General features: G+C 41.3%; 1 protein-coding gene across 4 annotated transcripts in view; it reads right to left on the bottom strand.

Annotated features, from left to right (window-relative positions):
• Positions 1–1,472: 1,472 nt before the first annotated feature.
• LOC139749425 (putative postmeiotic segregation increased 2-like protein 3) overlaps positions 1,473–16,539 on the bottom strand; it is a 30,154-nt gene continuing 15,087 nt past the window's right edge. For 2 of the 4 annotated variants that reach the window (XM_071663272.1, XM_071663273.1), the window contains exons 2-4: positions 9,358–9,449; positions 6,131–6,290; positions 1,473–6,013 (exon numbers count right to left, since the gene is read on the bottom strand). In XM_071663272.1, the coding sequence (XP_071519373.1) occupies positions 5,994–6,013; positions 6,131–6,290; positions 9,358–9,449 (272 nt within the window). In that variant the 3' untranslated portion in view covers positions 1,473–5,993. Of the gene's footprint in view, positions 6,291–9,357; positions 9,450–16,539 lie in introns of all 4 variants that reach the window. The other 2 variants (XR_011712967.1, XR_011712968.1) reach the window with 1 other exon arrangement.

Raw genomic sequence — 16,539 nt, 5'->3', positions numbered from 1 at the left:
TGAGATGTTTGAGGACAATATGTGGTGTGAGGTGGTTTGATCGAGTAAGTAATGAAAGGGTAAGAGAGATTTGTGGTAATAAAGAGTTTGGTTGAGGGAGCAGAAAGAGAGTGTTTTAAAATGGTTTGGCCACATGGAGAGAATGAGTGAGGTAAAGATTGAAAAAGAGGTTACATGTGTCAGAGGTGCAGCGAAGAAAACTAAGCAGGAGACCAAATTGGAGGTGGAAGGATGGAGTGAAAAAAAGTATGAGTGACTGGGGCCTGAACATACAGGAGGGTGACAGGCATGCAAGGAATAGAGTAAATTGGAACAACGTGGTATACCAGGGTTGACGTGCTGTCAATGGATTAAACCAGGGCATGTGGAGCATTTGGGGTAAACCATGGAAAGGTCTGTGGGGCCTGGATGTGGAAAGGGAGCTGCGGTTTCGGTGCATTACGCAAGACAGCTAGAGACTGAGTGTGAACGAATGTGGCCTTTGTTATCTTTTCCTAGAACTACCTCGCGCACGTGCGAAGGGAAGGAGTAGCACTACTGAAACAGGAGTTGTGGGAGTATGTGATAGAGTGTACGAAAGTAAACTCTAGATTGATATGGGTAAAACTGAAAGTGGATGGAGAGAGATTGATTATTAGTGCCTTTGCACCTGGGCAAGAGAAGAAAGATTATGAGAGACAAGTGTTTTGGGAACAGCTAAGTGAGAGTGTTAGCAGTTTTGATGCATAAGACCGAGTTATAGTGATGGGTGATTTGAATGCAAAGGTGAGTAATCTGGGAGTTGAGGGAATAATTGGTGTACATGGGGTGTTCAGTGCTGTAAATGGAAATGGTGAAAAACTTGTAGATTTGTTAGCTGAAAAAGGACTGGTGACTGGGAATACCTGGTTTAAAAAGAGAGATATACATAAGTATGCGTATGTAAGTAGGAGAGATGGCCAGAAAGCGTTATTGGATTACATGTTAATTGATAGGCACATGAAAGAGAGACTTTTGGATGTTAAAGTCCTGAGAGGTGCAAATGGAGGGATGTCTGATCATTATCTTCTGGAGGCGAAGGTGAAGATTTGTAAAGGTTTTCAGAAAAGAAGAGAGAATGCTGGGGTGAAGAGAGTGGTGAAAGTAAGTGAGCTTGGGAAGGAGACTTGTGTGGGGAAGTACCAGGAGGGACTGAGTGCAAAATGGAAAAAGGTGAAAGCAAAGGACGTAACAGGAGTGGGGGAGGAATGGGATGTATTTAAGGAAGCAATTGACTTGTCCCTCAACCCTACTGTACCAAATAACCTTGCTCTTATTCACATTTACTCTCATCTTTCTTCTTTCACACACTTTACCAAACTCAGTCACCAGCTTCTGCAGTTTCTAACACGAATCAGCCACTAGCACTGTATCATTAGTGAACAATAACTGACTCACTTCCCAAGCTCTCTCATCCACAACAGACTGCATACTTACCCCTCTTTCCAAAACTCTTGCATTCACCTCCCTAACAGCCCCATCCATAAACAAATTAAACAACCATGGAGACATCACACACCCCTGCCACAAACCTACATTCACTGAGAACCAATCACTTTCCTCTCTTCCTACACGTACACATGCCTTGCATCCTCGATAAAAACTTTTCACTGCTTCTAACAACTTGCCTCCCACACCATATATTCTTAATACCTTCCACGGAGCATCTCTATCAACTCTTATAATATGCCTTCTCCAGATCCATAAATGCTACATACAAATCCATTTGCTTTTCTTAGTATTTCTCACATACATTCTTTAAAGCAATCACCTGATCCACACATCCTCTACCACTTCTGAAACCACACTGCTCTTCCCCAACCTGATGCTCTGTACATGCTTTCACCCTCTCAATCAATACCCTCCCATATAATTTACCAGGAATACTCAACAAACCTATACCTCTGTAATTTGAGCACTCATTTTATCCCCTTTGCCTTTGTACAATGGCACTATGCAAGCATTCCACCAATCCTCAGGCACCTCACCATGAGTCATACATACATTAAATAACCTTACCAACCAGTTAACAATCCAGTCACCCCCTTTTTTAATAAATTCCACTGCAATACCATTCAAATCCGCTGCCTTGCCGGCTTTCATCTTCCACAAAGCTTTTACTACCTCTTCTCTGTTTACCAAATCATTCTCCTTAATCCTCTCACTTTGCACACCAACTCAACCAAAACACCCTATATCTGCCACTCTATTATCATCAAACATATTCAACAAACCTTGAAAATACTCACTCCATCTCCTTCTCACATCACCACTACTTGTTATCACCTCCCCATTAGCCCCCTTCACTGAAGTTCCCATTTGTTCCCTTGTCTTATGCACTTTATTTACCTCCTTCCAAAACATCTTTTTATTCTCCCTAAAATTTAATGATACCCTCTCACCCCTGCTCTCATTTGCCCTTTTTTCACCTCTTGCACCTTTTTCTTGACCTCCTGCCTCTTTCTTTTATACTTCTCCCACTCATTTGCATTATTTCCCTGCAAAAATCGTGCAAATGCCTATCTCTTCTCTTTCACTAATAATCTTACTTCTTCATCCCACCACTCACTACCCTTTCTAATCTGCCCACCTCCCACACTTCTCATGCCACAAGCATCTTTTGCACAAGCCATCACTGCTTCCCTAAATACATCCCATTCCTCTCCCACTTCCCTTGTGTCCTTTGTTCTCACCTTTTTCCATTCTGTACTCAGTCTCTCCTGGTACTTCCTCACACAAGTCTCCTTCCCAAGCTCACTTACTCTTACCACTCTTTTCACCCCCAACATTCTCTCTTCTTTTCTGAAAACCTCTACAAATCTTCATCTTCACCTCCACAAGATAATGATCAGACATCCCTCCAGTTGCATCTCTCAGCACATTTACATGCAAAAGTCTCTCTTTGCCGCACCTATTAATTAACAAGTAATCCAATAACGCTGTCTGGCCATCTCTCCTACTTACATACTTATACTTATGTATATCTCTCATTTTAAACCAGGTATTCCCAATCTCCAATCCTTTTTTTAGCACATAAATCTACAAGCTCTTCACCATTTCCAACATTGAACACCCCATGTACACCAATCATTCCCTCAACTGCCACATAACTCACCTTTGCATTCAAATCACCCATCACTATAACCCGGTCTCGTGCATCAAAACTACTAACACACTCAATTAGCTGCTCCCAAAACACTTGCCTCTCATGATCTTTCTTCTCATGCCCAGGTGCATATGCACCAATAATCACCCATCTCTCTCCATCCACTTTCAGTTTTACCTATATCAATCTAGAGTTTATTTTCTTACACTCTATCACATACTTCCACCACTCCTGTTTCAGGAGTAGTGCGACTCCTTCCCTTGCTCTTTTCCTCTCACTAACCCCTGACTTTACTCCCAAGACATTCCCAAACCACTCTTCCCCTTTACCCTTGAGCTTTGTTTCACTAAGAGCCAAAACATCCAGGTTCCTTTCCTCAAACATACTACCTATCTCTCCTTTTTTCTCATCTTGGTTACATCCACAAACATTTAGACACCCCAATCTGAGCCTTCGAGAAGGATGAGCACTCCCTGCGTGACTCCTTCTTCTGTTTCCCCTTTTAGAAAGTTAAAATACAAGGAGGGGAAGGTTTCCAGCCCCCCGCTCCAGTCCCCTTTAGTCGCCTTCTACGACACGTGAGGAATGCGTGGGAAGTATTCTTTCTCCCCTATCCCTAGGGATAAATTCTGACAAGTATTTAATTTTATGATAGGAAACATTAATACTGATGATTTTCATGACTTAATCATAAAGAACAACACTGAATTCAACCTTTAAAGTGTGCTGCTAAGTTTTGTCTGTGAATCATGGTATGGAGAAAAACATAAGATCTTCAAATTTTCTGTTTCCCATTATAAAATGCGAGAAATGTGTGTAAAAGTAGAGGGTACATACAAAAAAGTGAATTAAAATAACTTTATACAGCCTTAGCACAATGCTAAAGTTAATGCATAGAAGCCCAAGCAAGGGATGCCTCACAGAGAAAGAAAGAAAGAAAATGGGTTGAGAAAGAGTGAGACGGTGAGCCTCTGATGCGAATTCAAAGACTCTATCACTATTTGTGAAAAAACTCACGTAAGAGAAGATACACTGAAACAAGTAAGTTACCATAACATATATGGCCATGAGATTGCTCTTAGGTGTTGCCAGGTTCTGCCTGCACAAGGTTACACCACAAGTGAAAAGCCACCTTCAGCAAAGCTGCATCACTAGGAGTAGAGTCAGGTCAAAGAACTTATCATTCTAAAGGAATCTACATTTCCTTGCTATTGGAAGTAGCTCAGCCTTGGGAGGAAGGAGCCTTTAGAAAGGCCCTAGGTAACAAATGAAGGCAGCCCAAAATAAAGTGTAATTTCCCTGGTAGAAGGAGTCAGGTATTAGGTTGGAGGAGGTTCAGAGGAGGCTTGACCCAAGACCCATATCCACTAAATGACACTCATCACTATGTATGGTTACTACAGTACTTACACATATTTACATACATTTCTTTTACATCTATTTCCTAAATATCTACAATTTTAGAAAGTTTCAGAGAGTGGTAGTCTCTAACACACAGAGACCAAGAGACACTTATGAGCCATACAAATGTCCCAATAATGGCAGGTTGTTCAAAAAATGATCCCCACTGCCTGCTTATGCAAACTGTCATAAGATGACTCCTGCTGTTGAAGGATAAAGGGTTATTATGTATTATGTATTATGGAACCATGGAAATGGAAGTAAATCATAGGGTGGGGGAGGGGGCGAAAATCCTGAGAGCCTTGAAGAATGTGTGGAAGTCGAGAACATTATCTCCGAAAGCAAAAATGGGTATGTTTGAAGGAATAGTGGTTCCAACAATGTTGTATGGTTGCGAGGCGTGGGCTATGGATAGAGTTGTGCGCAGGAGGGTGGATGTGCTGGAAATGAGATGTTTGAGGACAATATGTGGTGTGAGGTGGTTTGATCGAGTAAGTAATGTAAGGGTAAGAGAGATGTGTGGAAATAAGAAGAGCGTGGTTGAGAGAGCAGAAGAGGGTGTTTTGAAATGGTTTGGGCACATGGAGAGAATGAGTGAGGAAAGATTGACCAAGAGGATATATGTGTCGGAGGTGGAGGGAATGAGGAGAAGTGGGAAACCAATGGGAGGTGGAAAGATGGAGTGAAAAAGATTTTGAGTGATCGGGGCCTGAACATGCAGGAGGGCGAAAGGCAGGCAAGGAATAGAGAGAATTGGATTGATGTGGTATACCGAGGTCGACGTGCTGTCAATGGATTGAATCAGGGCATGTGAAGCGTCTGGGGTAAACCATGGAAAGTTCTGTGGGGCCTGGATGTGGAAACGGAGCTGTGGTTTCGGGCATTATTGTACGACAGCTGGAGACTGAGTGTGAGTGAATGGGGCCTTTGTTGTCTTTTCCTGGCGCTGCCTCGTGCACATGAGGGGGATGTTATTCCGTGTGTGGCAGGGTGGCGATGGGGGTGAGTAGGGGCAGACAGTGTGAATTGTGTGCATGTGTGTATATGTCTGTGTCTGTGTGTGTATATATGTGTGTACGTTGGGATGTGTGGGTGTATATGTTTGCGTGTGTGGACGTGTGTGTGTGTGTGCATGTGTGTGGGGGTGGGTTGGGCCATTTCTTTCGTCTGTTTCCTTGCGCTACCTTGCAGGCGTGGGAGACAGCGACAAAGCAAAATAAAAAAAAATATATGTATATCTATATGACATGGACAGATGTTGAGATATAACATTAATAACTGTAAACTGCCCAGAAATATAGAAGGATATATATGGAAACATCACTAAATATGTAGGTAAATTCTGTTACTGATGAAGAAGATTAAAGAATTGACTTACATGTCACTAGTATTCTGTTCTTTTGATCCAGATTCCAAATATCAATAAAGACAGAACTGGGTGAATTTTTCAATAGCAGAGTCCTTTAATCTAATTAATGACATGTTTATCTGCAAATACAAAAAGGGCTCAGGTGAAGATATTCTAAGCATAACAAAGATGATAATAAAGGCTAGTTCTTTACATCTTTCATGTGTAATACTTGACTTATCAGTAATTTCACATACTTAAGCCTTCAAAATTGCAGTCTTCTACTCCTTTCCCATTATCTGAAACTTCCAAGAGAGTGATACCATGCTCTCGGAGACGCACTTCCACACTTGTAGAACCTGCATCTAGACTGTTCTCAACAAGCTCTTTAACAGCCGTGGCGAGTGTCAGCACAACCTGATAAGGTTTGAAAATTAAGGCAGCAATGGTTAGTATGATATTCCTGAAAGAAATCTTAATACGTCTAGTTAGCATGTATATGCACTTAAGCTATCGATTTTAAACACGAAGTAAAGTTTATGAAGGAACACAAAAGTTTCTCCTTCAGAAATTTATTGAAAAATTCTCCAATAATCATTGAAATTATCATTTCCTGAACTGTCAACATGTCAGAAGCTATGCAGAATTAGTGTACACAATCTAGTTCTTATTATGATACATTACTAACAGACATGAATGAAAGTATGAATAAAACTTTTAGTTCTGAACTTCCAATATAAAGAAAACAAATAAGAGAAAAATACTTTTATATTTAATCTCTTTCTATTAACATCCCAGGTCTGCTAATTCAATTAAGGCAATAACTCCAATGAAAATCTCACATTCGATTTTGAAGATATATATACAGCCCTTGGAGTGGACATAAATCTAGGAAACTACTCAGTCAGCTTTGTGATGCCAAAATGACTGTCTACCAGTTTCATGCATGGAAAATACCTAAAATGAAGACGAAGAATGTATTTATATGGAAAGCTAGGATTTCACCTAATATGACCTTAGGTTATGAGTATTCTATGGCTTCACAACAATTTTAATAGTATCTGATTAGGAGGCTGTTAGGTTGCCAGTTATCATTCATCTAATACCTAAATCTCCACTGTTCAAAACCATACATATGTGGGTGAAACTGTGTTGAGACAGAGAAAATACAGTACCATCATTCCTCTTTTGGTTTTGTAAAATCAGGTTTAATGTATGGGACTTCAAATCTTCACAATTTAATTTTTCTTTTTTCTACAGCAGTTTACAATGAATTTCAAAGTAAGATTAACTACATGAAATTAGAAACTGTATCTCAGAAGAAGTTTGAATGGAGAAAAACTGGAGGAAGTGAAGTGTTTTAGATATCTGGGAGTGGATCTGGCAGCGGATGGAACCATGGAAGCGGAAGTGGATCATAGGGTGGGGGAGGGGGCGAAAATTCTGGGGGCCTTGAAGAATGTGTGGAAGTCGAGAACATTATCTCGGAAAGCAAAAATGGGTATGTTTGAAGGAATAGTGGTTCCAACAATGTTGTATGGTTGCGAGGCGTGGGCTATGGATAGAGTTGTGCGCAGGAGGATGGATGTGCTGGAAATGAGATGTTTGAGGACAATGTGTGGTGTGAGGTGGTTTGATCGAGTGAGTAACGTAAGGGTAAGAGAGATGTGTGGAAATAAAAAGAGCGTGGTTGAGAGAGCAGAAGAGGGTGTTTTGAAGTGGTTTGGGCACATGGAGAGAATGAGTGAGGAAAGATTGACCAAGAGGATATATGTGTCGGAGGTGGAGGGAACAAGGAGAAGAGGGAGACCAAATTGGAGGTGGAAAGATGGAGTGAAAAAGATTCTGTGTGATCGGGGCCTGAACGTGCAGGAGGGTGAAAGGAGGGCAAGGAATAGAGTGAATTGGAGCGATGTGGTATACCGGGGTTGACGTGCTGTCAGTGGATTGAATCAAGGCATGTGAAGCGTCTGGGGTAAACCATGGAAAGCTGTGTAGGTATGTATATTTGCGTGTGTGGACGTATGTATATACATGTGTATGGGGGGGGGCCATTTCTTTCGTCTGTTTCCTTGCGCTACCTCGCAAACGCGGGAGACAGCGACAAAGTATAATAAAAAAATATAAAAAATAATCTCAGAAGAAATAATAAACTCAACTTTTGTGCTTTACTGTATAATATGCTAAGCCATATCCAGAAGTTTGTTTAATATATTAATGAGTAATACAAACATAAGTCCATGAACAGGGAAAAATTACAGTGGTCTCATAAAATCTTTAGAAAAGCTTTGATGAATCACAGGTAACAGTAAAACCCCACTCTAACAGATGAATTGGAAGGAAGGACAGTCCAACAGAAGCCAAAGTCCCTTCCATCCAAGAAACATTAATAAAGGAAATATTGACAAGTGTAATGGAAAACTATCTTATTCTTTCAATACCGAAGGTGTTAAGGGAGTAAATGACTAATCTAATCAGAGAGAAATAACTCCAGGGTCACTTAGAGTCACCCAAATCACTTCCTGGCCAAAAAAAAAGGATGCTCAATGATTTTCAGCTTTCAGGAATGATGAAAAGTTTTCTGGATCTCACCACATGAAACTGACAGCACTCATATGTTCAAAGATTTAACACAAAAAGACAGTAGACAGTTCTTTGTCCTTAAAATACATTACAAATACATGAGAACACACTCATTGAGTTTGTGTTAACTAAGCAGGTACTTACTTGAAACTGATGTTAGGGAGTAGTGACCAAGCTATACATCAATTTTGTCTTGAAATTTCCACTAATATTATTATCTTTGTAGGTGTAAAGGATAAAAGGATAACGCTTCACCATCAAATTCATGTACATCAGTGAAAAACTGTGTATGTACACTGAGAGAACATCACATGTTAGCAAAATACAGAAAAAATGCACCAAGGTGATACACACCAGGCTACAGTGTGTTCTCACATCCAGCACCCCAGACCAAAGACGAAAACTAATGGAATATTCAGTTCCATCCCTAACTCAGTTCAAGGTGTTCTTAGCTTAACAAACTAAATTTGTGCTGCAATGAACTTTCATGAACATCCCTTATGAATGCAAACTTAGTCTGGTGGGATCAGAATGGATATTTACTGTGCAAGACAGTGTCTTCTGCAGACACCAAATAAGTCCCTAATATCTGGTGGTAGATAAAGCTTAGATAAAAAAAAAAAAAGAAGTTAAAGCAGGAAACAGCAGGTCAAAATAATAATAAAATTCACATGCACCTCTTGAGTTTCACTTTCTGGACTTTGCCATATCCAGAAGTTTGTTCCTTATGATGTTCACTAATCCCCCCCAGAAAATGTGTCCACGAAAGGGTTACAGTTATGGTGAAAACATGATGAGCAAGCTGCTGTTAGTCACAGACATCAATTAACAAAAGCACCTAAAATATGCTGGTATGTACAAAATACCTAATTGTATACAAGACAATCTGCAATCAACTCACCTGACCTGAACAGATCCGGTGAACAGTGGTCTTATCTATTGCCTTGATACATTTGGCATCTTCAGAAGTCGCTGCATCCCCATGAATAATCTCTGAAACAATCTAGTCATATAATGTCTGTGGTTTCAGAAGTTGTAGCAGATGTGCGGATAAGAGTGTTTGCTTTGAAGAATGTATGTGAGAAACACTTAGAAAAGCAGATGGATTTGTATGTATCATTTACGGATCTGGAGAAGCCATATGATAAGGTGGATAGAGATGCTTTGTGGAAGGTTTTAAGAGTATATGGTGTGGGAGGTAGGTTGCTAGAAGCAGTGAAAAGTGTTTACCAAGGATGTAAGGCATGTGTACAAGTAGGAAGAGAGGAAAGTGATTGGTTCCCAGAGAATTTCGGTTTGCAGCAGGGGTGGGTGATGGTTGTTTAATCTCTTCACGGATGGGGTGGTTAGGGAGGTGAATGCAAGAGTTTTGGAGAGAGAGGCAAGTTTGCAGTCTGTTATGGATGAGAAGGCTTGGGAAGTGAGTCAATTGTTCGGTGATGATACAGCGCTGGTGGCTGATTCGGGTGACAAACTGCAGAAGTTAATGACTGGGTTTAGTAAAGTGAGTGAAAGAAGAAAGTTGAGAGTAAATGTGAATAAGAGAAAGATTATTAGGTTCAGTAGGGTTGAGGGACAAGTTAATTGGGAGGTAAATTTGAATGGAGAAAAACTGGAGGAAGTGAAGTGTTTTAAACATCTGGGAGCAGATTTAGCAGCGAATGGAACCATGAAAGTGGAAGTGAGTCACAGGGTGGGGGAGGGAGCAAAGGTTCTGAGAGCGCTGAAGAATGTGTGGAAGGCGAGAACAATATCTCGGAGAGCAAAATTGGGTATGTTTGAAGGAATAGTGGTTCCAACAATGTTATATGGTTGTGAGGCATGGGATACAGATAGGATTCTGCAGAGGAGGGTAGATGTGTTGGAAATGAGATGTTTGAGGACAATATGTGGTGTGAGGTGGTTTGATCGAGTAAGTAATGAAAGGGTAAGAGAGATTTGTGGTAATAAAGAGTTTGGTTGAGGGAGCAGAAAGAGAGTGTTTTAAAATGGTTTGGCCACATGGAGAGAATGAGTGAGGTAAAGATTGAAAAAGAGGTTACATGTGTCAGAGGTGCAGCGAAGAAAACTAAGCAGGAGACCAAATTGGAGGTGGAAGGATGGAGTGAAAAAAAGTATGAGTGACTGGGGCCTGAACATACAGGAGGGTGACAGGCATGCAAGGAATAGAGTAAATTGGAACAACGTGGTATACCAGGGTTGACGTGCTGTCAATGGATTAAACCAGGGCATGTGGAGCATTTGGGGTAAACCATGGAAAGGTCTGTGGGGCCTGGATGTGGAAAGGGAGCTGCGGTTTCGGTGCATTACGCAAGACAGCTAGAGACTGAGTGTGAACGAATGTGGCCTTTGTTATCTTTTCCTAGAACTACCTCGCGCACGTGCGAAGGGAAGGAGTAGCACTACTGAAACAGGAGTTGTGGGAGTATGTGATAGAGTGTACGAAAGTAAACTCTAGATTGATATGGGTAAAACTGAAAGTGGATGGAGAGAGATTGATTATTAGTGCCTTTGCACCTGGGCAAGAGAAGAAAGATTATGAGAGACAAGTGTTTTGGGAACAGCTAAGTGAGAGTGTTAGCAGTTTTGATGCATAAGACCGAGTTATAGTGATGGGTGATTTGAATGCAAAGGTGAGTAATCTGGGAGTTGAGGGAATAATTGGTGTACATGGGGTGTTCAGTGCTGTAAATGGAAATGGTGAAAAACTTGTAGATTTGTTAGCTGAAAAAGGACTAGTGACTGGGAATACCTGGTTTAAAAAGAGAGATATACATAAGTATGCGTATGTAAGTAGGAGAGATGGCCAGAAAGCGTTATTGGATTACATGTTAATTGATAGGCACATGAAAGAGAGACTTTTGGATGTTAAAGTCCTGAGAGGTGCAAATGGAGGGATGTCTGATCATTATCTTCTGGAGGCGAAGGTGAAGATTTGTAAAGGTTTTCAGAAAAGAAGAGAGAATGCTGGGGTGAAGAGAGTGGTGAAAGTAAGTGAGCTTGGGAAGGAGACTTGTGTGGGGAAGTACCAGGAGGGACTGAGTGCAAAATGGAAAAAGGTGAAAGCAAAGGACGTAACAGGAGTGGGGGAGGAATGGGATGTATTTAAGGAAGCAATTGACTTGTCCCTCAACCCTACTGTACCAAATAACCTTGCTCTTATTCACATTTACTCTCATCTTTCTTCTTTCACACACTTTACCAAACTCAGTCACCAGCTTCTGCAGTTTCTAACACGAATCAGCCACTAGCACTGTATCATTAGTGAACAATAACTGACTCACTTCCCAAGCTCTCTCATCCACAACAGACTGCATACTTACCCCTCTTTCCAAAACTCTTGCATTCACCTCCCTAACAGCCCCATCCATAAACAAATTAAACAACCATGGGGACATCATGCACTCCTCCCGCAAACCAACATCCACTGAGAACCAATCACTTTCCTCTCTTCCTACACGTACACATACCTTACATCCTCGATAAAAACTTTTCACTGCTTCTAACAACTTGCCTCCCACACCATATATTCTTAATACCTTCCACAGAGCATCTCTATCATATGCCTTCTCCAGATCCATAAATGCTACATACAAATCCATTTGCTTTTGTAAGTATTTCTCACACACATTCTTCAAAGCAAACACCTAATTCACACATCCTCTACCACTTCTGAAACCACAATGCTCTTCCCCAATCTGATGCTCTGTACATGCTTTCACCCTCTCAATCAATACCCTCCCATATACTTTCCCAGGAATACTCAACAAACTTATCTTATACCTCTGTAATTTGAGCACTTACTTTTATCCCCTTTGCCTTTGTAGAATGGCACTATGCAAGCATTCTGCCAATCCTCAGGCACCTCACCATGAATCATACATACATTAAATAACCTTACCAACCAGTCAACAATACAGTCACCCCCTTTTTTAATAAATTCCACTGCAATACCATCCAAACCCGCTGCCTTGCCGGCTTTCATCTTCCGCAAAGCTTTTACTACCTCTTCTCTGTTTACCAAATCATTCTCCCTAATCCTCTCACTTTGCACACCACCTCGACCAAAACACCCCATATCTGCCACTCTACCATCAAACACATTCAACAAACCTTCAAAATACTCACTCCATCTCCTTCTCACATCACCACTACTTGTTAACACCTCCCCATTAGCCCCCTTCACTGATGTTCCCATTTGTTCCCTTGTCTCATGCACTTTATTTACCTCCTTCCACAACATCTTTTTATTCTCCATAAAACTTAATGATACCCTCCCACCCCAACTCTCATTTGCCCTCTTTTTCACCTCTTGCACCTTTCTCTTGACTTCCTGCCTCTTTCTTTTATACATCTCCCATTCATTTGCATTATTTCCCTGCAAAAACTGTCCAAATGCCTCTCTCTTCTCTCTCACTAATAATCTTACTTCTTCATCCCACCACTCACTACCCTTTCTAATCTGTCCACCTCCCACGCTTCTCATGCCACAAGCATCTTATGCGCAAGCCATCACTGCTTCCCTAAATACATCCCATTCCTCCCCCACTCCCCTTACCCCCTTTGTTCTCATCTTTTTCCATTCTGTACTCAGTCTCTCCTGGTACTTCCTAGCACAAGTCTCCTTCCCAAGCTCACTTACTCTCACCACTCTCTTCACCCCAACATTCTCTCTTCTTTTCTGAAAACCCTCTACAAATCTTCACCTTCGCCTCCATAAGATAATGATCAGACATGCCTCCAGTTGCACCTCTCAGCACATTAACATCCAAAAGTCTCTCTTTCATGTGCCTATCAATTAACACGTAATCCAATAATGCTCTCTGGCCATCTATCCTACTTACATAAATATACTTATGTTTATCTTAATTTTTAAACCAGTCCTTTTTCAGCACACAAATCACCAGTCCTTTTTCAGCACACAAATCTACAAGCTCTTCACCATTTCCATTTACAATACTGAACACCCCATGTACACCAATTATTCCCTCAACTGCCACATTACATTCCTTTTTTTTCATACTATTCACCATTTCCCATGTTAGCAAGGCAACGATAAGATCACGGGACTGAGCTTTTGAGGGAATATTCTCACTTAGCCCCTTCTCTGTTCCTCTTTTTGAAAATCAAAAAATGGGAGGGAAGGTTTCCAGCCCCTCGCTCCCTCCCCTTTTTTCACCTCCTACGACACGCAGGGAGCAGGGAATATGTGGGAAGTATTCTCTCTCCCCTTTCCCCAGGGATAATATATATATATATATATATATATATATATATATATATATATATATATATATATATATATATATATATATATATACATATATATATATATGTGAATAAGAGCAAGGTTATTAGGTACAGTAGGGTTGAGGGTCAAGCCAATTGGGAGGTGAGTTTGAATGGAGAAAAACTGGAGGAAGCGAAGTGTTTTAGATATCTAGGAGTGGATCTGGCAGCGGATGGAACCATGGACGCGGAAGTGGATCATAGGGTGGGGGAGGGGGCGAAAATTCTGGGAGCCTTGAAGAATGTGTGGAAGTCAAGAACATTATCTCGGAAAGCATGTATGTTTGAAGGAATAGTGGTTCCAACAATGTTGTATGGTTGCGAGGCGTGGGCTATGGATAGAGTTGTGCGCAGGAGGATGGATGTGCTGGAAATGAGATGTTTGAGGACAATGTGTGGTGTGAGGTGGTTTGATCGAGTAAGTAACGTAAGGGTAAGAGAGATGTGTGGAAATAAAAAGAGCGTGGTTGAGAGAGCAGAAGAGGGTGTTTTGAAGTGGTTTGGGCACATGGAGAGAATGAGTGAGGAAAGATTGACCAAGAGGATATATGTGTCGGAGGTGGAGGGAACGAGGAGAAGAGGGAGACCAAATTGGAGGTGGAAAGATGGAGTGAAAAAGATTTTGTGTGATCGGGGCCTGAACATGCAGGAGGGTGAAAGGAGGGCAAGGAATAGAGTGAATTGGAGCGATGTGGTATACCGGGGTTAACGTGCTGTCAGTGGATTGAATCAGGGCATGTGAAGCGTCTGGGGTAAACCATGGAAAGCTGTGTAAGTATGTATATTTGCGTGTGTGGACGTATGTATATACATGTGTATGGGGGTGGGTTGGGCCATTTCTTTCGTCTGTTTCCTTGCGCTACCTCGCAAACGCGGGAGACAGCGGCAAAAAGAAAAAAAAATATATATATATATAACAAGTAGTGGTGATGTGAGAAGGAGATGGAGTGAGTATTTTGAAGGTTTGCTGAATGTGTTTGATGATAGAGTGGCAGATAAAGGGTGTTTTGGTCGAGGTGGTGTGCAAAGTAAGAGGGTGAGGGAAAATGATTTGGTAAACAGAGAAGAGGTAGTAAAAGCTTTGCGGAAGATGAAAGCCAGCAAGGCAGCAGGTTTGGATGGTATTGCAGTGGAATTTATTAAAAAAGGGGGTGACTGTATTATTGAGTGGTTGGTAAGGTTATATAATGTATGTATGACTCATGGTGAGGTGCCTGAGGATTGGCGGAATGCATGCATAGTGCCATTGTACAAAGGCAAAGGGGATAAGAGTGAGTGCTCAAATTACAGAGGTGTAAGTTTGTTGAGTCTCGCGAGGCCTCAGGAGATCTACGACGATGGCGAGGACGCCGAGGAAGAGGCGGATCCAAACAATGAGTTCAGAAACAGATATTCAAGGAAGTCTAGTGAACAAGCAACAAGTTTTGAAATGATGCTACTACGTTTGTGAATCGGGAACCATTGCAACACAAACCCCGCCAGGTGGTAGAGTTTCCCGCAGTGTATCGAGACAGACTTCCCCAGAACTTTTTTTTAAAGGGGAAGTAAGTGTTTATAGTTGTGTTACTGGAGTGATAGTTTTCATACATGGTGTTTTGACAAGAAAATAGTGAAATTGTAGAAAAATGTAGCTTAGACATTGAAGCTTATTGATACAGTGGTTAAATTGATGAGAACTGCTATTGACGTTTGTGTAAATAAATTATACATTTCCTTTTTTCCATAGCCAGAGGTTGAACCATTATGTGACATTCATTTTTTTCATTCATTTCAAGCTAGAAGTTTCAGTTTTCTAAATTGTTTCTTACATTTTCATATGTATATATATGTATGTGTGTGTGTGTGTATATGTGCGTATGTATGTGTATGTATGTGTATGTGTGTGTATGTGTATATGTATATATATATATGTATATTATCCCTGGGGATAGGGGTGAAAGAATACTTCCCACATATTCCTCGCGTGTCGTAGAAAGCAACTAGAGGGGACGGGAGCGGGGGGCCAAAAATCCTCCCCTCCTTGTATTAACTTTCTAAAATGGGAAACAGAAGAAGGAGTCACGCGGGGAGTGCTCATCCTCCTCGAAGGCTCAGAGTGGGGTGCCTAAATGTGTGTGGATGTAACCAAGATGTGAAAAAAGGAGAGATAGGTAGTATGTTTGAGGAAAGGAACCTGGATGTTTTGGCTCTGAGTGAAACGAAGCTCAAGGGTAAAGGGGAAGAGTGGTTTGGGAATGTCTAGGGAGTAAAGTCAGGGGTTAGTGAGAGGACAAGAGCAAGGGAAGGAGTAGCAATACTCCTGAAACAGGAGTTGTGGGAGTATGTGATAGAGTGTAAGAAAGTAAATTCTCGATTAATATGGGTAAAACTGAAAATTGATGGAGAGAGGTGGGTGATTATTGGTGCATATGCACCTGGGCATGAGAAGAAAGATCATGAGAGGCAAGTGTTTTGGGAGCAGCTGAATGAGTGTGTTAGTGGTTTTGATGCACGAGACCGGGTTATAGTGATGGGTGATTTGAATGCAAAGGTGAGTAATGTGGCAGTTGAGGGAATAATTGGTATACATGGGGTGTTCAGTGTTGTAAATGGAAATGGTGAAGAGCTTGTAGATTTATGTGCTGAAAAAGGTCTGATGATTGGGAATACCTGGTTTAAAAAGCGAGATATACATAAGTATACTTATGTAAGTAGGAGAGATGGCCAGAGAGCGTTATTGGATTACGTGTTAATTGACAGGCGTGCAAAAGAGAGACTTTTGGATGTTAATGTGCTGAGAGGTGCAACTAGAGGG

The sequence above is a fragment of the Panulirus ornatus genome, chromosome 7, assembly GCF_036320965.1.
Source record: "Panulirus ornatus isolate Po-2019 chromosome 7, ASM3632096v1, whole genome shotgun sequence".
In the NCBI taxonomy this organism is placed as follows: Eukaryota; Metazoa; Arthropoda; class Malacostraca; order Decapoda; family Palinuridae; genus Panulirus; species Panulirus ornatus.
Note: the sequence above shows the minus strand (reverse complement) of the source record. Positions and strands in the feature narration are given on the sequence as shown.